Raw genomic sequence first — 22,618 nt, 5'->3', positions numbered from 1 at the left:
GCAAATAGACATATTTCACTATAAAAATGTTTTTCTTCTCATACCATGTTTCACTTTCTGCCTGATTCTCACCGAGACTGACACTTAAATCGTCAGGAAATTGTTGTAGTTGTCATCCTTTCTAAAAATGATACTTTGTACTTAAATCTACTTGTGTTGGTAAGTGGTCAATAAATGTATGTGACAAAATGAAAATGGAAAAGTATTTTTGCGAAATAGATAATGTCTGTATCACGTCATTTAATAATTGATTTTTCTATCGTGGGAGTTTCTTCATACATCTGACTTCTTATCAACTGTGAAAGAACTTTAATTCATTGATACCAATTGTCGTGAATTACGGAAGAAGTTCGTGGATTCTTGCAATTCGTGGTTTTGAGATTTCCAGTTAACACATTAATAGACATATCTCTTTCGTTGGGAACCAAATTTTGTGGTTTGGTCTACCCACGAAAACAACAAAAAATGGTACCCTAAAAGCAAAATTTCATTCACAGTATATCCATTTTTTAACCAACAGGTCTTCATTTCTTTTCGAAATTTCCTTGCAAAGTACGTCCTCTTCGACCACGGCTAGAAATAACAACAAACTAACAAGTATACAAAATGATAACATGCATAACAGACATTATTTTATATATATCATGTTTTGTTGACAGAAAACTAAGGAGCGAAATTTTACGTTTTGCTTTTATTTTTAAGTATGCACGATAAGGATTACTTTATATTCTAAATACCGTGTATTGTAAAGATTATATGTGTAACGTAAACTTGTTGGTTTTTTTTTTCATTTTTGCATTGTCAACTTTATAAAATGTCATTTATAATGACATTACTCCTGAAAAAGTGATAGCAACGCGAGTAATTGACTAATGCCTATTGCAAATGACCCGATTTTTTCTTGTATCAAGTAAATTTGCTGATTGAAGCATTATTAGCCAGTTCACGTGAACGAAACGAAAAATGTTATCTCCATCACCCCCTACTTTTTTCCAAAAAAAAAAAAAAAAAAATAAATGAAATTTATCTAAATACATGAAATAAGTTTATCTGATGAATTATGAGACATTTTCATTGTTTGTCAGACTTGTTAAGGCTATTGTTGTTTTATTGTTTATGTTTTAGAATTTTTTAGCTAGGTGCTTGTGCACTTAACTTCTGCCCTTACCCCAATTATTTATCTTTAATTTGCTAAAAGCTAATTTTTCATATATTACTTAATGATAACTAAATATTAGTAAAATAAACAGAAAATATATTTACTATGTCTCCTATGGCAGATATGGACCCTTTTTTACTGTCGTGTTTTAGCAAATTCTATAAATTTGGGTATTATGTGTATTTTTGACATGATCGTATGAAATCAAGAGTAATACCGTTTAAATGTTTTTATCATCTTTTTGGGGCAGTTGTTTCATTGTAAATGGATTTGACGACGGTTCGGGATCCATCTGAGATTATTATACCTTGAAATGTATTCTTAAACTTTAAGAGAAAAAACATATATCTAAGACATTTTCATGTATAAAAACGGAAATAATAAGGTATATTAAGGTACAAAATACTATTGCACATAAAGGTTAAGATTTTGTGCCACATTATAAAATTTTATTCCCTATCATTTTGTGTTTTTGATTTATTTTAATCAGTCGTTTTACCGAAATGTGGAGTTTTTGATATAAATATTTTTTCGATGAATTATTTTTTAACTCATGGTGCAGTATAAGTAAGGTAGACAATTTAAGAATATTCTTTGCAAAATGCTTTTGTTATAGAGGGTAAGCCTTAAACTTTTTTTTTATTTCAGATTTTAGTTCCAAGTGATACCCTATTTAACCTAATTCTTTTTCTATTTTAAGCAAGTATTTCATATAAAAAGCTTTTTCCAGTTAAATTGATTATTTCATAACAAAAAATATTGCTTGATTTTTTATTCTTTAAACTGTAAGTATGCAACCCATAACATACTATTATTTTCAACAGTTTTCAATATTTGCAAAAACAATTCCTGTGTAGACAAAAGTTTAATTCTTTGAAATGTTCATATACAATTTGACTTACATAATAATCTTAAGTAAGTATGTTTTATTTGTTATTGAAACGCTTGTTTTTCATAAGGCGTAAAATAAAGACTTTTCGATTTTAAAGGTACAATTTAACTCTTTTGTGACAAAACATGTTTACTAATTAGAGAAAACATAACTTCAATGATAAACTGTTTAAAAATTAGTGCATATTTAATCGTCCTGAAAAAAAGAAATGTAGCTGTATGGTTTGTTTAAACCAGCAACATCCGATCAGCCTCATCGGGGAGCATGCGCAATTAAGTTTTATTAGATAAGGACATATGGGCGGTACTAAAAACAAACAGCTGTGTTTAAAATAAAAATAAATGCATGTGTGGTTATCTAGGTAAATATATGCAAACGACATTCAGAGTTAATTATTGTTTGTTACATAAAGAAATAGTTCTTAATCATCTTTTCAATTGAAAAATGAATTATGCTTTTCCAATTTTATTAATCTAGATATGCTTTAACTAGTTTACACCATATTTCTGACCACATGTTATATGCCTTTCTTTTTAGCACTTTTATATCTACTTGACGCCTTGGATTTTTAGCATCTTGCACAGTGTTTGTTGATGTTGCTTCCCTATTCACGTGTTCATTCCAATCTAAGATAGCTAGATTAGTCCATAGTACATAAACTTGCAGGGAAAAGTTTATCCTTTTGACATGATACTGCAATATAGCATTGTTGAGGCTTTCAACATAATAACTGTCCATGCAGTGAAGATAATCTACAGGTAATTTATACACTTGAGTGTTCATTAAAGCTAGTCCAAGTAACATTTCTGCCTTTGGATCAGAAATCACATCTTTTGATGGATCATACTTCAGTTCTGTTTTACATTTTGATAATTCACTGCAGTGTTCATGATTATTTTTATAATGTTCTACAATATTCAGTATACTTAATTAAGGTTTTGTAGGATCTTGATTACAACTTTTCATTGCCAAGTAAATGTGAGTCTTGATACTGGCAGTTTTATCTGCTAACTCGGGATGCCAAGTTTGCCCTCTTTGTACTTTGGCCCTGTGCAAATTGATTTAATTTCATATGCAATGTTTTTTGTTGCATGCCAAGTATCATTTGTAGATTTAATATCCATTCCATTGCTCCTTATGAATTTGTTCACACTTGTATTTCTGTCATGACAATGAACACAGATTTTTACTTCATACTCATCGTGTAAATTGTTAAAATACTCATATATTCTTTCTGTTCCAATCAGTTCGTGTTTCTGTGCAATCAACTTTAGAAATAGTTTCGACATGTAACACTATACATGTAGAACCAAGACATACAACATCAGTAAACATGGAGTTCTTCCTAGTTCCATGCCTAGCATCAGTAACAATGTAAATGCTGTCTTGAATTTCTTCATAGGAATCAATTTCTTCGAGAAGTGCTGTTTTACATGACTCATTTACTAAACCTTCTACCACTGGTAAATATTTTTGAAATATTCCATTTTGGGTAATTTCGCCAATACATCCAATATTTGAGGCCTGACAGAATCGTGAATACGGATTTGGTAAAATACCAGAGACATAAAATCCATGAGCAATCCGAAGGTTACAAAGACATTTGTCACCAAGGTAGGATGAAGAAGACCAAAGAAGATCATGTTGTTTGTCTTCACATCTAAGTTTACAAACTCCAACATATCCTTTTATATCAGTTGATTTGACAAATAAATTGCTTTTGCAGATTTTCCCGTGAGTTGTTTCTCTCTGAATGAAGTTTTCTATAGACTTTTCACCAGTTATAAAAAGCTGTTGTTGGGATGCATCAATATCACAAGCCGTAAACGAACAGTCTAAAAATGGAACATCCTCCTCATCATTTTGGTTTTCAGGATCCAATTTTTGTGTTAGTTTATTTCTCATATAGTAAGAAAATACTTATTTGTTGTTCTATTATGATTTCCACCACCCATGGCACACTTGATGTCATTAGCCATTTTATACATATGGTCTTTTTCATCAATTGATTCACATGTAAAATTAATTTTTCCATCAATAGGTTTTGGTTTATCTTTTATGGCAATATTTTCTTCTTGACACTTTCAAAAGTATCTTTTGCGTATTTCCTTTTTTTCTGGTCTTTGATTATTTTCATTATTTATATTGATATTCTGAAGAGGTAGTGCTTCCATGACGTTACATTTATTTTCATTTATTCAAAATTTCCCTCCAAATTGTGACATTTACAAATTTCCCACTAAAACATGGGGCCATCAAGGAATTTATAGTAATGCATTTTATTTATATTAATTGATGTATTTTGTCAGGATCATCATTACCTTTTGAAACATTTTATTTTTTACAGGTATATCCTCCCATTTGATTGATTGTTGCAATGCTTTGAGGATTGGGATAATGATTAAAAATCTCTATCCTTCTATAACCTTGTTGTCAAAGGTCATGCATTTTTGTTTCATTAGAGGGAATGATAGGTTTTAATTAAATCGCCTAAGAATAAAGAAAATAATCTGCCGAGAAAATAAAGTTTTACGAATAATGATAAATAAATTTCTAGCATTGACATGTGGTAATCTTTGGTCAATAAGTAATTCATAGTAAATTTTACAGACACTTTTACCCGCAGAATATCCCCAATATGCCCATAAATTTGATTCTGACCCACTTCAATACATGATGACACATAAACGTTGTAAACGTCAGTGAAAATGGAAAATCTGCAGATTGCAAGTGTGCTTTCTTTGACTGTTACTGAAGAACAAAGATTAGCTATACAAGCTTTTTTCAATCACAACAATTGGGATTTTAATGAAGTTAATCAGATGACAAATTGCTGTATTGAAGAACCAGCTGAAAACACCTACAGAAATGAGTCTGAAGAACAACAAGTTGACCTGCAAACTTTTGGAAGTGGGCCAAACCATCAGGAAGATATTCAGCATGAAGTAGATTGGGATATGTGTTTGGAATGTTTTTGTACTCCATGTGTAACTATAAACAGGCAAAGTTGACTAGGTGAAGGGCAAATGGCTCACATTAGAAACAGTGCTATTAGAAAAACCAAATACAAACTATTTTGGAGAATGATGCAGAATAGGGGAGCCTGGAGTCATGAACAGTACCTCAGAAAAAGAAGTCGTCTTCTTAATAGAGATAGAGTAGATGACTCAGTAGTGGTTGTGATGAGAGAGGTTATGCCTATCTGTGTTTTAAATCTTGTGAGATAACTTTATTCAAGTCCTAAGTCAAACCATACATGGGGCACAGATGGTATTGAAAAATGCTAGAGTGTTAAATATGAAACTCTGTTATTTAGATCGAATTTTTACTTGCAGTATATTAGAATAGATTGATTTTTGTGTAACGACTTATTTGCTGACATGTTCTATTCTTTGGATGTGTGTTAATGGATTTTGATATCAGTATTAATTTGTTGGAATAAGGCGAAAATTACATGTACTGCTAACAAGGTATGTGAAGCATGCCTGTAACCACTAACTTGCATGTGCATTTGTTTACAAACAAAAACAGCTGATACCAAACTCCTCCCACTAAATTCAAAATTGTGTCCACTTCAGATTTTTCAAATGTAATTTCTCTAGGAATATTGATCAAATAGGAAATATGTTTTCACAATTTGTTTATTGTTAAGGTAGAAACATTTGAGACAAAGATTGTCAATAAAATCTGCTTCTAGCTCATGATATTCTAAAATTATATTCTCTGATCTTAACCCTGCCAGTTACAATAAGATTTTTGTTTTGAAAAGCAAGGGAAGCAACCCTTATATACCCAGGCTGCTGCTTTAAGGAACATAAAAAGCAAAGAAAGTGTATGAGGCCGTATGTGAATTGTGATGTATCCGAACAAATATTTGTGAATAGACGAAATAATGACATGTAAAAGAATATGTTTTTTTTTCAACATCAAAACAAGTATACATGAGCAAATTACATACATAAAGATTCAATGACTGACAACAAACTACTGTAATTACTTTAAAAAACGTGTATTTGTTAGGACAACAACATCTTTGTAAACATGGTAACACATCCAAATGCCTGTGAAGTTTACATTGTGTATCTCCTCTACTTCTTTTGATAGAGTCTTAAGAAGCGGCGAATTATGAGATTGATAAAAAGTTATCTCACTTCCAGTTGATAGGCCAAGTTGTACTGCATACAGCAGTACATCAAGTTTTGTAGTGATATAATTTCTTTGTCCATGCAGTCTAATAGTGCCATTCATTGAAATCTGAAGCAACAAATAACACATTTAAAATAAAACTCCTTTCTCAAACAAACTTGTTTATGATTAGTATATACCTTTGCTTGTTTGGTATATATTAAATAGCATTCATATAGTTTATGATTCTATACAATACTGTTGTTCAACACTTACAAAAACTTGTAACAGAAAAGAGACAAATAAAATATATGGTGTAGGCTAACCATGGAGGAACCAACTTCCCCTCATATTGCAAATAAAGGAAGGATAAAACATTGTTACTTCCGTAGTGGTATCAATTCAATGTGTATCCTGAAAAATTCGAAAGATCTTTTGGAGACAATCAGTTCAAGGCTATTATCTGAATATAATAGTATTACAACCTATGATTTTTCAACACTGTATACTTCTATTCCCCATACTCAGTTAAAATGCCGACTTAAAAAATTATACATCGTTGTTTTTCCACAAAAGATGGTACACATAGATACAAATATATAGTTCTTGGTAGAGATTCCTCATACTTTGTAAGAAATAATTCCAAATCATTTTCCAAATATACAGAGGAAGATGTTTACCAAATGCTGGAATTTTTAATCGACAACATATTTGTCCAGTGTGTTGGACATGTTTTTTCAACAAACGGTCGGCATTCCAATGGGAACAAATTGTGCTCCTTTACTTGCTGACCTATTCCTTCACTCTTATGAGGCTGACTTTATAGCTGATCTGATCAGAAGAAAGAATATCGTTTGGCTAGATCCTTCAATCTCAGTTTCCGCTATATAGATGACGTATTATCTTTAAACAATCCTAATTTCGTGGATTTGATACATCGCATCTACCCCAAAGAACTTGAGATAAAGGATACTACAGACACTGTGAAGTCAGCCTCATATCTTGACCTACACTTAGAAATCGATGGTAAAGGAAAACTATTGATCAAACTTTACGACAAATGTGATGACTTTTCATTCAGAATTGTCAATTTCCTTTCATCTGTGGCAACATCCCTTCGGCACCTGCGTATGGAGTGTTCATATCACAACTCATACGTTATGCAAGAGCTTGCCGAAACTACGCAGACTTTTTGTATAGCGCTAGAACCCTAACAAATAGGCTTCTGGAACAGGGTTATGTGGCTACAAGTTTGAAGTCATCACTACAGAAGTTGTATGGTCGTCATCATAAACACGTGAATCGTTATGGTGTATCCATCTGCACCATAAAAACTGATTTTTTTCAACAGGTCATAGTTTTCCTTTCCTCGGTTGTCTACCCCGAACTTGACTTTTTATGAGCAACTCAGCGGATGTTTCTAGAAAAGCTAGAAACCTGAAATGCGCATGACGAAACACCCTACCGCTGCACCTGGTCTATGCTCTCAGTTGTTAGTGGAGTCTGAGTTGCTCATTTACTTTTGTTACTTTGTATGTATGATTTCAGTTAATTTATGTTCTTTGTTGTGTATGTCTGTTTGTCTGTTTTCCATGTCTGGTCTTTGTCCCTGGATTACATTCTTTTGATTACCGCTATAACCTTGGTTCCCTTGATTACTCTTTAGGCCGTGCTAATTTTTTTTTCCTTTTGTGGAATCATACCATATGTTACTATGATGTGTCACATGATTATAGTTAACTGTTTCATATTTCTTTCTACGGTTTCTTGAACTTACTTTCGTGTCTAAAACATACCTTGCTGGTTTGAACTGTCATAGTGGAACTTTTCTTACCTAAACCCCGAATTCAGTCCAGCTGTCTTGAGCGGACATATCTAGAAATCGCTTTATGTTAGTTGTTATGAATTTTGAATAGGTGTTTAGTAGCAGTCTTCATAAAAACAGACTAATGTTTTCATTTGGTGGCTGTGCTTTCGAGATAAAAATTATATTTGTTGTACATGGAATTTGCACATTATTATTCTTGAATTGGCTTGATTTGGCTGGCTTTAGGGGGAGATGAATGCATTATCTTCTAAAAAGTGCAGATCTGAATGGAGAAAAAATTATTGTTATGTAAAAGTATAGCATATGTAGACTGAAAACAAAACATCGTTTGTTCGGTGGATTTTCTGCACCATGAATTACTTTACCTTTAGAAGTGTCTGAATTTATGTGGACTGGTACTTAACTGCAAATATTAAACCAGTAGTCAGTCCTAAAAGAATTATGTTTCGACAGGTTTTATGTTCAAGAAGAATGAATATGTAATGTGATATCAACGAAATCCTTAATACATTCCATTAATTGTATAAACGTAATACTATCTTTCCTGTCTTAAATATGTAATTGAAATCCTAATCCACTTACCTTCATATACATTGATGATATCGATGATATCCTTAAAATCTTACCTTGAATGTTTTAATGAATGCTGACCCTTTGCGCTGTGACCTATGGTAAAAGACACAACTCTTACAAATAATTGGAACGTTTGTACATCGATCTCATGTATGCATTAAGGTAACTTGGACTGATTGCATTCTGTTTCAAAGGAAAGCTTGAAAAGCTGTGGTAAAATTGAATATAAACAAACATATCACTGATTTCATGAGTTATGTCCATTATCCTAGGTCTACCTCCTGAAGCTGACAATTGGTGATAAGATATGCTCTGGTAAATTTCACATGCAATTTATGAATTCGTCGTTAAATCTTATTTTCAGACATCTGTTACTTTAAAGGTGCTTTTATTCGTGGGTACCGATTTTCGTGGTTTACTTCCATTTGTATTATCATAGACGAGTGAAATCAAACAAGCGATTACCGTCGTGATTAGTTGTTACGAAATTTTGCTGAATTCACTAAAACTCTGATTGATTAAAATCAATATTTTTGCTGCATTCACTATAACTCTGATTGATTAAAATCAATATTTTGTTGTTATAACGTCGTTTTTCTGTAACAACTGATGACGTCATAGAATGAGGACCGCTTCAATTTCCATGGCGGTAGATGGTGAATGTCAAGACATAAAAAAAATACCATACAGAAATTCATCTCCCTGCAATATATATCAAAACATTTTGAATCAAGAAAATAATATTTGAAGTACCTTAGTATTACAAAAAGGCATTTTTATTTATTTTATACGTTTGACGGAAATGATAGAGCGGTTTTTTTATGTGATGGTACAGTCAGTAATATGTAATTTTTGGTTCTTTGTGACCAAATGATATTTATAGTTTAAAAAGGCCAAAAATACTATGACATCTGGCGAGTATGTCCACTAGCAGCATCAAGAAATTTATTAGAGTAATCAAGGGAACCGAGGTTATAGCGGTAATCAAAAGAATGTAATCCAAAGACATTGAAAACAGATATACACAACAAAGAACGAAAGCAAATGAACACCCCGGACTCCACTAAAACTGGGAGCATAGACCAGGCGCACCGGTAGGGTAAGCGTCCGTTTTTCTAGAAACACCCGCCGAGTTGTTCATAAAAAGGAAAACTATGACATGTTGAACAAATCAGTTTTCGTGGCTCAGATGGATACACCGTAGCGATACACGAGTTCACAATAACGACAGTGAAACTTCTTCTATAAGTTATCATGCACAACAGATGATACTTACGAGAACAAGGCGTCTGACAGATCTCATATAAAGTGGACGTCCCAAAGCTTTTTTGATCCCCATTTCGAGAAATGGGTTTGAACAGCTTCTATTTTTAACCATTATTCCATTTTCTAATACACATGGTAACCAATCTCCAAATGGCGTCCACTATTGATATAAATATTTACACGAGCAATTTATCTGCCTTTTTTTCAACGTTTAGTCATTTGAATCGCTTGCTTTGTTGATGTAAATAATGGTATGCGTAAAAACAACAAGGCGTAGTGTTATAATGTTAATTTACGTTACCCTTGTTACGCCGATCGAGCATTTTGCGAGTTGTTGTATTTTGTCATTGTTTAATTTATATTATTAGCACATACTTGTCATCAAAGAAAAAATCATTAATTAAAGAGAAAATTATAGAGTAAAACGACAAAAACTTTAAAAATATGAAAGCAAACCGAATGACCAAATTAGATGCATCTTATTATCATTTTGATATTGGTTATTCCACCCGATGTAGTAAATTGTTTTCTTTATGTTGTGATATTTCTATCAATTTCTATTCAGTTGTCTTTTGAAAGGTTGAACTTCGTTATCCGCTTACGTATACATGTATCTAATCGAGAAAGGTGACATTTGTTTAACTATTTTACTATATGTAATAAAAACGTCATTGTATGTTTTACAAAATTTGAAACAAAGAAGTTATTTGTATTTTTTTCATTGCATATAAACCATTTTATAATCCAGGTTTACGAGGTTTCTGACAAGGGGCTAGTAGTACCAGATTGCAGCTGTTCATCAGTAATATAAAGTGTAGTTTTCACCCTGAAGCTGCAAAAAATGAAACAGAAAAATTTAGGTGACTTTTATTGGATTTTTTATGTCCTAGCTAAAAAAAAGTGAAATTCTACGGAAAAGCATGTTTTCTTACGCAGAAGTAATTATCTTCGAGTAAAATCGTCATTTCAATTTTATATACCACGGGCTTAGTAGAGAAACATTAATTGCCAGGTTTTAAATCTTTGATAAGGAACAAACCCGCTACCACACATCACCGGGATGCCACCCGAGACCATCCAGGAGTTGCATATTATTTTTAAGCATATGATGTATATAAATATATGTATCTTTTTAATATAGTTTGTTGTTAAAATACCATCAGCAACGGGATCAATCCTGTAACACTAGCTGTACGTTTGCTTTGACAATTAACAAACAATCACTCCCCCATTTCGACGATACGTTTCTTCCGACTGACTAATTTCCATTTAGTCATGCGTCAGAGCATCTACGTAAAAAAGATGTCTCCAACGCCCCGTTCCAAATAATTGCAACTTAAGTATATTGTTTCATTTCGGGATTAGTACATCATATATTGAGCCAAAGATTTTGATACCATATCAATCGATTTACCATCAAATATAAATAAAAATCAGTAACTATTCCAAATGATTCACTAATTTTAATATTTATAAAAGTATATTGATTTAGCAAAGAATGTTCCTTTATACAAATGCTTTATCTCTTGATTTAAACATGTTTACCGACGTTTATCTATATTAATTATACAGATGACAGGGACATACAGAATGTTCTTGATGATTCACACCGTGAAAGAAAAAATGCTAAATTTACTCTCGCACTTTCTCCCGTCCAAACGTCATAACCCGAATGTCAATCCGCCATTCACAAAATTTAAAATAAAGTTGAAAATAGCAAAGAGTATTTAATAAATGGGGTTATCAAATGGTTATTGCGAGTAACCAAAATATGACCACTGGTGCCAAGAACGCATAAAGATTTAAACGATCACAATAATGTTTTTAATGGAAAAGTAGTAAGTAAAGCAACTTTTCCTGTCTTATGATTTTTTCATTTTCTTGTGAAACCATGATCATCTGTGTACAATAGTTTGTTATGAGTAGAAGAGAATTTGCTTGAGCACATTGTACAGAACACAATCGAGCTTATTAAGACATTAACTTGTGGGTTTCAAAAAAACTTACACAACACACACGCACGCACACACGCACACAAATACACGTACACATGCATGTAGTAAAAGAAACCATGAGGGTTACTTCTTATGTAAATATTTTATTTCGTATTCAGATATCATAAAGTGGGAAATTAATATTAATGGCAATACCCATCTAAAACCTATATCAATTATCATGTACTGCTAGTGGTCGCCTATTTAAGAATAATGTATGTTTTTGTAACTAAGTATTTGTTTTGGTATGATTTTCAAATTGTTACAAAAAAAAAACAAGAAAAAAGGTTTTATTATTTAAGGCACGCTGTTCAAATATTTCTAGGAAAAAAGGAATGCTTATACGGAAAGAGTATATTTACGTATGTGTACCTTTTAACTGTTTGGTCATTTCTTGAAGTGTGTTTGTTTTAAATGCCGTTCAGGCAAATGAACTTATACATACATCGTTGTATGTCGTAAACTATTTTGCCTAAGGTTAATTTAGTCATGGAACACTGAAATGATTGAAAAATACACATTTGAATCCAAATAGATTAAATGGTGCACTTTGCAAAAAGGGATTTAACATATTGATCCAACTTAAAGAGAAGGAAATAACCATTTCTGATCTACCATGTATACTGGAAAGATGATAGCGTTTTTTCAGTAAAATCTATCCACTTTTGTAGTTTTAAAACACATATATATACAATGTGATTACAGCTTTTGATGTTTTGATCAGGTACATTGACATAAGAAATATATGTTTTCACACGACACAAATGTACAAACTTGTATTCCTGTATCCTATGACACTTCTAAGACCAACCAACAACCAATTCATTGTCAATAGATCTGAAACAATGTGCCCATATGTGCCAAAACATAGATCATACATTTCGTGTGTTTTATTTTGAGTATGATTCATCATTGTATTCAATTTCACCTGATTCTTATATAGTCCAGTACTCCAAAATCGACTTTACATTAAGCGATATAGGGTAAAGGTATGTTCAATACCATGAGAACCGAATGAAAAACTATTTTCTTTTCTTGCGACGCTTATCAGAAAAACATTATTAAACTAATGTAGCATTAAACTGTAGAAACAGTAGAATGGTTTATATAGGACTGTCCCTGTTTGAATCCGTATTTAAGGTTCGCATCAATATTTGAATAATGTTTTTGATAGCCAGTAAAATATTACAGTCAAAGTACAAAGTGGAATTGTATTAGCCTAACGTTTGCAGGAATAATAAGACAGGTGACTACACAAGTATGCACAGCGTACGCAATCTAATAAATGGGCATTAATATTTTGTTTATGAACGTTGTCAAAAATCTTTTTTTTTAATTCTCCACTTTGACCTCTATTTTCTTTTAAAATTGAGTAAAATGAAAGTTACCCTCCCGACTGGCTTACTGCCTGATTGGAGTAAGGGACATCAGTAGACTTCAAATTTTAAAAATGACTGATTGAAGTTGTACTTGGATACTTTTAAATAAGTTATTTCAAACCATTTTGCAACTTACCGAATCGAAAACAATTAAAATTTCAAAGGAAAAATGTTCTTCCAGCTTGTCGGGAAATAATGGGATACGTTCCATTAAAAAAAAAACTTGTTACAATGTCTTGCAATCCGTAAATATGAAAACAGGACTATTGCCATTTTCGATGATTTATTTTATTACTGAATTCTTTCGAACATTTTTTTTCAATCGCAAAACACACTGCGGATTGTTGGTTAATGGGAATTTAGTTAATCAATTCTTTTCAAATTATCAATTTAGGTGTGAAATAAATTTAATGAAACATCATAAACCGGTATAGTTATAAAAATTGAATAGCTTTCCAGTTACCTGGAATCCAGAGAATGAAAGCCTTTGAAAAACCACATGGCCGGAAAATTAAATATGCAAGAGATTTGAAGTGTAAGGTTTTACGAAAAAAGGGGGCTTCAGTCAAAAGAGAAAAGAACACAAAAGCAGAGATCTCAAAATAAAGTAAAATATAAATAAAAATATCTTAGTGCAGTCTTTTATGAAAAAAATATCCTTTATTAGATTATTTTTTAGTTTCATTTTCCTACATTTCCCCGTTATTTTCGTATTTACAACATGCAGTGATTTTATGATTTGTGTCATCATTTCTCATATTAAGGCTGATCATACCTGATATATCTTGTCTATAGATTGTTCTATTTTCCTTCTATTTTAATTATAAAAATCAACATGAAGGATCCTCATCAATAGAAGTTTCAATGTCTAATCATTTCTGAAGGGAGCATCAGATCTTGATACCAAACATCGAATGAAATACAAAAAAGGCATTTAATTATTCGAAACTGAATTCCATGAAAAGTAATACGAAATATTATGAATATTAAAAACAATCAAGTTCGCCTTTTTGTTCTGTTTTCTAAATACTATCCCAGGCAAGTAGTAGGGTTGGGCGATCACAAACATGTTTTACATACTTTATGTACCTCCTCAAGCCAGGAATCTGTTGCTGTCAGTGGTTGCGGCATTATTATCTTCATTGTTGTATAGACTAGGTCAGTTTTCGTTTTTTATCAATAATTTCTTAAACGTTATGCCAAAGCTTGCCGTGACTACGCAGACTTTTTGCTTATCGCTAGGACTCTTTCAGTTAGACTTCTGGAGCAGGGTTAAGTTACTACAAAATTGAAGTCATCACTACATAAGTTTTATGGTCGACATCATGAACTCATGAGTCGTTATGGTGTATCCATCTGCACCATGATAACTGATGTGTCCATCGTGTCATAGTTTTCTTCTTTCGTCTACTGCAGACTTGACTTTTTATGAGCAACTCGGCGGGTATTTCTAGAAAAACAGGGGATGCTTACCCTACCGATGCACCTGGCCATTGCTTCCAATTTTTTGTGTAGTTTGGGTTGTTCATTTGCGTTTGTTACTTTGTATGTATTATTCTTATTACTTCATTATTTGTTGTGTATGTCTGTTTTCCATGTTTGGTCATTGTCCCTGGATTACTTTTTTTTGATTTCCGCAAGAACCATGGTTCCTTTGATTACTCTTTCATTTCATTATTATGGGACCTTTTGCAACTTGCTTTATGGTATGGATTTTGCCAATTATTAAAGACCATGCTGTGACCTGTTGAAAGTTTACTGTTCGTTGATTGGCATTTGGTGGATTAATGTCTCATTGGCAATCATACAATATCTCCTATTTTAATACTCTATAAAATATGTTCGTCTACAAACGTGACTGGGGTAAACAGGGATTAGCAAATTATGCCAAATAGATTTCACATATTATGTCAAGCAGACACACATTATAATATAGATTTAAAATATAAGTCATCAAACTTTATTTCTTGATAATGGAGCACTAATATTGGCGGTAACTTTACCAGTTTTAAATATACGTTCATTGAAACATGCACATTTAACAAAAATATATGATATCATTATCATAACGAAATAAAACTTTTTTATAATATTAATCAACATTAACCAACATCATGGTTTTTTTCTGCTGTTTTATTATATAAAAGCAGAAGTTGTCTTGGAAACCTGACACTACCAATCTCCCTCAATTGATACAATTTCTTATTTTGTTGTACATTCTACAGTGCTACCACTCTCTCCAAAGAAGAGATTGTGGAAAACCATAAATCTCTCTTATCCTCTTTTGGTCTCTCTACCAAGGACTATGATTGTGATTTACTGTCTATGTACTGGATTCCTAAACTTCACAAGATCCCATACAAACAACGCTTCATAGCTGGATCTGCAAAATGTACCACCAAACCTCTTTCAAATCTTTTAACTTCTATACTCACAACTGTCAAAGAGGGTCTACAGTCCTACCACAACACTTGTTACTCCCGTAGTGGTATTAATTCAATGTGGATCCGGAAAAATTCGAAAGATCTTTTGGAGACAATCAGTTCAAGACTATTATCTGAATATAATAGCATTAAAACATATGATTTTCCAACACTGTATACTTCTATTCCCCATACTCAGTTAAAATCCCGACTTAAAAACAATATACATCGTTGTTTTTCCAAAAAGATGGTACACATAGATACAAATATATAGTTCTTGGTAGAGATTCCTCATACTTTGTAAGAATTTGTAATAATTCCAAATCATCTTCCAAATATACAGAGGAAGATGTTTACCAAATGCTGGAATTTTTAATTGACAACATATTTTTCAACAAACGGTCGGCATTCCAATGGGAACAAATTGTGCTCCTTTACTTGCTGACCTATTCCTTCACTCGTATGAGGCTGACTTTATAGCTGATCTGATCAGAAAGAAAGAATATCGTTTGGCTAGATCCTTCAATCTCAGTTTCCGCTATATAGATGACGTATTATCTTTAAACAATCCTAATTTCGTGGATTTGATACATCGCATCTACCCAAAAGAACTTGAGATAAAGGATACTACAGACACTGTGAAGTCAGCCTCATTTCTTGACCTACACTTAGAAATCGATGGTAAAGGAAAACTTTGTGGCAACATCCCTTCGGCTCCTGCGTATGGAGTATTCATATCACAACTCATATGTTATGCCAGAGCTTGCCGAAATTACGCAGACTTTTTGTATCGCGCTAGAACCCTAACAAATAGGCTTCTGGAACAGGGTTATGTTGCTACAAGATTGAAGTCATCATTACAGAAGTTGTATGGTCGTTATCATGAACACGTGTATCGTTATGGTGTATCCATCAGCACCATGAATACTGATTTATTCAACGGGTCATAGTTTTCCTTCCCTCGTTTGTCTACTGCGGACTTAACTTTTTATGAGCAATTCGGCGGGTGTTTCTAGAAAAGCAGAGGACGCTTACCCTACCGGTGCACCTGGTCCATGCTCCCAGGTTTTACTGGAGTCCGAGTTGCTCATTTATTTTTGTTACTTTGTATGTATGATTTTAATTACTTTATGTTCTTTGTTGTGTATGTCTGTTTTCCATGTCTGGTCTTTGTCCCTGGATTACATTCTTTTGATTACCGCTATAACCTTGGTTCCCTTGATTACTCTTCCTTATGAAAACCTTCAAAAATGAAAGTGGAGGCCCTATAAATTACACGATGATGCATAGATATCCTTATAAATACAGATAATAAGCTGATGAAGATGAAGGAATATCATGATACTGTCTAAATCCAACATTTTTTTTTTTCATTTGTATTCTGGGTTAGTTTTGGAGTTACTTACTCTATACGTTTTGTCACTTTGCAATTTAAACCGTAAAATTACAACAGGTTTGCATTGTTTTGTTTCAGCTGGTAATCAAAATCCCAAAACTGGAATAGAGCCGTTATCAAACTGAAGATATCGAACAAGAAGCTGCATGGTTTTAATTATATATTCAAAATAAAAAAAAACTATACTCAAAGCTATATATGTATATGAAATAATGAAACAACCACTTTATATGAAATAGAAACTGTTGCATCATATATCAATTCAGATACTGCAGGACCAAACCACTACATTATATATTATATATTAACGCCAGCGCTGCAGTACAAAGCAGTATCAACTAGAGTGCTGCAGAACAAACAAGAAATTAACTCAGGCGTTGTGGTAGTATTAGCGCCAAACGTTAATTCCGTTGTAGGCCCTAGCATTGACCATAGCATTGAACGATTGAAAAATGATGGATATTATGAAACGGAACAAATGCGCTAACCACCATCCAAAATAGTAAATACCTTTAGGGGTCATCATAAGGTTTTCGACAAGCTCTCACAAACCCCGAAAATAACAAATTATATATTATAAAGTTTTGTTTCTTATAATTATTTTAAAGCGACGGCGGTATGAGTCCTAAAATAGCATTGATTAAATTATGTTTACAATAATAATTGAACATTAATAGCAAAACTTAGGACTTTCAATAAGACCATAATATGTATTTGTATTGTTGCATATCTACTTATATTGTTGGGTATCGATTTTTGTAGTATATCGAAACCATAAGTATTTTAAATTCGTTAATCAAACAACAGCCTGTACTTTTTCGACACAATGTCAACGTTCTTTAGAACTTAATATAACAAATTATGAAATTCACAATACAAATATTATGCCATTTTCCACCCTAGAGTGGATTGTGTTTGACACGTGTCACGGAGCTGCATCATTGTTGCTAGATTATTACTCGATTATACTCACTTGCAATATGGCTGAGTAGGACATGCTTACCCTTCCGAATCATCTGATGTCACTTCGGTTTTTTTTTTCTGGGAGTTCATAGGCTAGTGCTTTAAGTTTTTTGTGACGTACTATCGTTTTTATGTGTAATATATTTTTATTCCCTTCACTATATTGTGTATGTAGGTCGTCTCATTTTTATGCGTATTATGCAATTTTTTGGCGTACTTGAATCCTCCCAATAATAACGCTTGTGTATGTGTTTGCCGATATTCTGCGAAAAAAAATATAAGAGACAAAATTCAGAATTGATTTTACATATCAAGAACTAAAAATCACTTCCGGGGAGCATAACATTTCACACTTCCTTGCTCTCTATTTAATGAGGCTTGTTGCATTTTATTTTTCCCTTGTTTAGGTTTTGATTAAAATATATTTTTCCAATCTTGTCTTTTAGCTTCATTGTTGCGTCTTTTTTTATTGTTTTCTCTCTGTTGCGGTAAATGCTGATTGTCCTCGCCACTTTTGTCGTCTATTTCATCATCATCGTTATCATTGGACAAAGCTTCAACCTTAGTAGTTAATTTTTCTATAGCTGATTTCATATTAGTCATTTGTATTCTAGCCTGTTTGGATTCTTCAGAAAATTGTTTTCTAAAATCAAGAAAACCTCTGCCAATATCAACTACCAGTTCCTGAAACTGTTCTTGATTTTCCTCTGACTTCCTGGGTTCCACACTTTTTAGTTTGTTTTCAATGGTATTAAGACGTTTCTCAATCGATTTACATGTCTTTTCTGTATTTTTATATTTTTCTTCTACATCTTTATAGTTGTTTTCATTTGCATTTCTATATTGTTGCACGTCTTTAGTTAATATTTTAATTTCCTTTTCTTGTTTTTTAGTACGCTCCTCTAAAAATTTTACTCTGTCTAATAAACATTGATTATAGTTATTTGAGGAGATAACTTCTCGATTATTATGTCCATTTTCATTTGGTTGGTTGGTATCATGCAATTGATGATTCTTTATAGTAGCAGATTTTACTGTGATAGGCGTCGGCAACTGTTATTTGAAGAACAGAACATATATGTATAGATGTATAAGAAATCTTAAGTATATTGTGAAGTTCTTTTGTAAATCTTTGAACATGTTTATAAGTCAGTTATCCAATGATCTGAGGGAAAGTTTATGAGAATCATTTTTCAGACTACGATGGCCATAATTCATTAAATACAAACAATCATTTTTTTTACTTTCACCCAGAAATCGATGGTAAAGGAAAACTATTGACTAAATTTTACGACAAAAGTGAAGACTTTTCATTCAGAATTGTCAACTTTCCTTTCATCAGTGGGACAATCACTTCAGACCTTCGTATGTAGTTTTCATATCACAACGCATACGATATGCCAGCCGTAACCTAGTTTTAAGTGGAGTCCGAGTTGCTCATTTGCTTTTGTTACTTTGTATGTATTATTTTAATTACTATATATTTTTTGTGGTGTTTGTCTGTTTTCCATGTCTGGTTAAGTCCCTGGATTACATTCTTTTGATTTCCGCCAGAATCTTGATTCCCTTGATTACTCTAAGAAAGCATAGCATTGAAAGCGTTGTTGTAACGGATACTACGGCCGTTCCTTCAGATTTAACTAATACTTCTTTTTCGACCAATTTTTGAAGCATGCAAAATTTTTGATGCCATTGAATTGGTTTAAAAGTGAAATCGATTTTGTTATTCTGATTTTTGACATACTTTAACAAACGTAGCCTATTTTGTTTGTTTGTTTGTTTGTTTGTTTTTGTTTGTTTGTTTTTAGTTTTTCTTGTTGTTTTGTTTTATTTTTTATTTTCAAGATTAGGGGATCAGAGTTCAATGGTTTTGTTCGGAAGTTCTAAAATTTTATCTATTTATTGGCACATGTGTTTGGTGATGTATATTTCAAGACGTATTTAAATGCAAAATAGTTCTTTTCTTAACACTTCTTGGTCCATAATTGATGCCTTTGTGTATAAATATGTCGATTAAGCAATTTTGGCACCCTAATTATATATACAAATTTGAGAGCTAAAAGGTAATTTCACTTCTAAGGATGGAAATTTTTCGACTATGAATGCTTTTATAATCAAATATTCAATAAAATATAAAAACAACATAGCAACAAGTCTTTTTTTTAAATTGAAGCTAGGAATGTGAACTAGGATTTAGACAGAGTAAACGTAAATGAAGATTCGGCTATAATCTAAAAAATTGTCTTAACAACTATTATAGTTTTACGGAAAAGTTGAGTTAACTTTGCGAAAGTACTAACTGAGTTCTAAAACTAAATAGAAAAGTCGATTGAAACAACACAATTTATATTTTAGCTTCATGTGTAAAATAAATATAAAACAAAAAAATAAACATTCGTTGTTAATCCATCTAAGTTAGTAAGTTTTAAAGTCAGTTTATATACCTGTATTACCTTAGATACTGGCGTCTGTGCATTGCTTCTAGCTTCGTCTGTTCATTTCAGTAAGAAAGAAAGAGGTGACATGAAATACAAATATGTAGTGGCAACCCTTTCGCTGTATCTTTGTAAGAAATACATTTTTTTTGGCAAGCTGCAGCCTGCCTTGTGGTGTTTCCTCGTCAGTCATTGGTCTTGATTTAACATTTTCCGTCACGGATTTTTGTCTATATGAGATATTCATCATTTCCATTTACGTTACATAGAAATCAATAGATGGTATTGTACTTGTATATAAATCTCAAGCTTAAAGAGAGAATTTTAAACAAACATAAACAAAGATAAAAACAAAAAACAAAACAAAAACACAAAAAGAGCGGGGCATAAAAAAACATGCATTCAAAAATAATATTAATATAAAATCCCTGCGCAAGTTATTGATCATCTATATGTCTTTTCATGTAACATTATATGCCCAACTTTTATTTCTACTGTAGAATCGATTACATGTGAAATGACTATATCAAGAATAAAAAAAGGTTTAAAGATTGAATAAAAAAAAGCAATCATTTCACATGTTGCAACGAAATCTATTTTTCCAGTGTCCTATATCAATCTTGTAAAGACTTCTGTGTTATACAAGATTTGTTTTTCTTCTCATTTATGTCAGCTGATACATGTAAACAAGTAATTTTTGTCTGTCTCTTGTACGTCAAAATATTGGACGTGATGGTGATGTCATTTGACCTCATTTAGAGACCTGGATGAAAATGACGTCCCGCAACAACCGATTTTAGTTGCATTACCAGAGTTAAAAGTACATAAAAATCCATATTGTTAGATTACTGATAAATAGAATGATAGTTATATTCGATGTTCATACTGACAAAATGATGTGGAACATTTAGCATGAAATTGTTAGTATCGAAATCTAAAGTAACTATTATTTTATATTCATATCTATCAGCTGAAAGCACTAGCGTAGATATTGTAACAATACGTAAACAAAAGATTGGTATAGGTATAATTGCGACCAAAAAACTGAAAAAATAGAGATATTTAATTCAAATTATTTTCTCACCTTTAGTATCGTGCTCCATTTCGGGGATGTTAACTGGAGTAAGACTTGCCTATCGATTAAAATATACAAGTTTTTGGAATAACTTTAAATAAACTAACGATTAAAATTTTCTATGTTGAAAGTGACTTAGAAATTTGTACTTCATTTCTGCAGAACATAAAATGTCATTGACACAAACGTAAGTACAGTTATTGTAAAGACTAAATTTCATAAATAACAAGCAATGTCGAGAAAAGAATTTCATTGTGAATATAAGAGTAATCAAGAGAACCAAGGTTATAGCGGTAATCAAAAGAATGTAAGCAAGGGACAAAGACCAGTCATGGAAAACAGACATATACAACAAAGAAAATAAAGTAATCAAAACCATACATACAAAGTAACAAAAGCAAATGAGCAACTCTGACTCCACTAAACACGGAGAGCATGGACCAGGTGCACCGGTAGGGTGTTTCGTCATGCGCATTTCAGGTTTCACTTTGCACAAGTCAAATATTATCGTTGTTGAACAGAAGCAATAAGATAACAATATTCCTAAATATGTGACGGTTGCTTTAACCATAAATGGTTTGGAAGCGCACATATCGTTTCTTCAATAGATGTTTAGGGAATTCATAAAGAACTCGCTGTCATATGTAATTGAATACGGTTTACCTATACATTGGCCAAGTAAACGTTTGTGAATAAGGAGATGTTATGTATCTTGAAATACCTTTGTTTTCCCGTTTTTTCCGTTCATGTCTTGCAAACTCGTTGTGTTGACTTAAAACTATAATAGGTGCTGGAAATTAAAGGTTTGCTCAACCTTAAAAAAACATAAACGTTTATACACAGAAAAGACAATTTGTTACAAAATATAACCAACACAACATTTAAAAAATAACCCGTAACTGAACAAACCGGACATCCCTAAAATCGGTTTTCATGGTGCAAATGGATATACCATAACGCCATGTTGCCTTGTCAGACTGTTTGTCTGTTCGTTACACATTTGTAATGACATAATGTTATAAATATGTGAAGGCAGTAAGGACATGATATGAAGCTGTGTTTATTTATAAGTATAAATGATCCAATGAATTTTGCAATACTTATACCCCT

The 22,618-nt window shown here is 32.3% G+C and overlaps 1 protein-coding gene across 1 annotated transcript; it reads right to left on the bottom strand.

The window, feature by feature from the left end:
* Positions 1-17,168: 17,168 nt before the first annotated feature.
* LOC148610740 (uncharacterized) lies at positions 17,169-22,387 on the bottom strand. Its single transcript, XM_088541721.1, has 4 exons — positions 22,230-22,387; positions 21,518-21,566; positions 20,452-20,489; positions 17,169-19,051 (listed from the first exon to the last, which is right to left on the bottom strand). The coding sequence occupies exons 1-4, from the start codon at positions 22,254-22,256 to the stop codon at positions 18,413-18,415; spliced, it is 753 nt and encodes a 250-aa protein (XP_088397847.1). The 5' UTR covers positions 22,257-22,387; the 3' UTR covers positions 17,169-18,412.
* Between the last annotated feature and the right edge of the window lie 231 nt (positions 22,388-22,618).

Source organism: Perna viridis, chromosome 8 (genome assembly GCF_037379345.1).
Source record: "Perna viridis isolate PV_CMFRI_1.1 ecotype Kerala chromosome 8, ASM3737934v1, whole genome shotgun sequence".
Classification (NCBI taxonomy): domain Eukaryota; kingdom Metazoa; phylum Mollusca; class Bivalvia; order Mytilida; family Mytilidae; genus Perna; species Perna viridis.
This window is presented reverse-complemented; position numbering and strand designations above follow the sequence as displayed.

Excerpts from the sequence above, each read along its gene's own strand:
- LOC148610740 (XM_088541721.1), bottom strand. The coding sequence starts at position 22,256 with ATGAACGGAAAAAACGGGAAAACAAAG. Across the intron at positions 21,567-22,229 it reads GAAAAAACGGGAAAACAAAG|GCAAGTCTTACTCCAGTTAA; the intron begins GTATTTCAAGAT and ends TTTAATCGATAG. Across the intron at positions 20,490-21,517 it reads AATGGAGCACGATACTAAAG|ACGAAGCTAGAAGCAATGCA; the intron begins GTGAGAAAATAA and ends TGAAATGAACAG.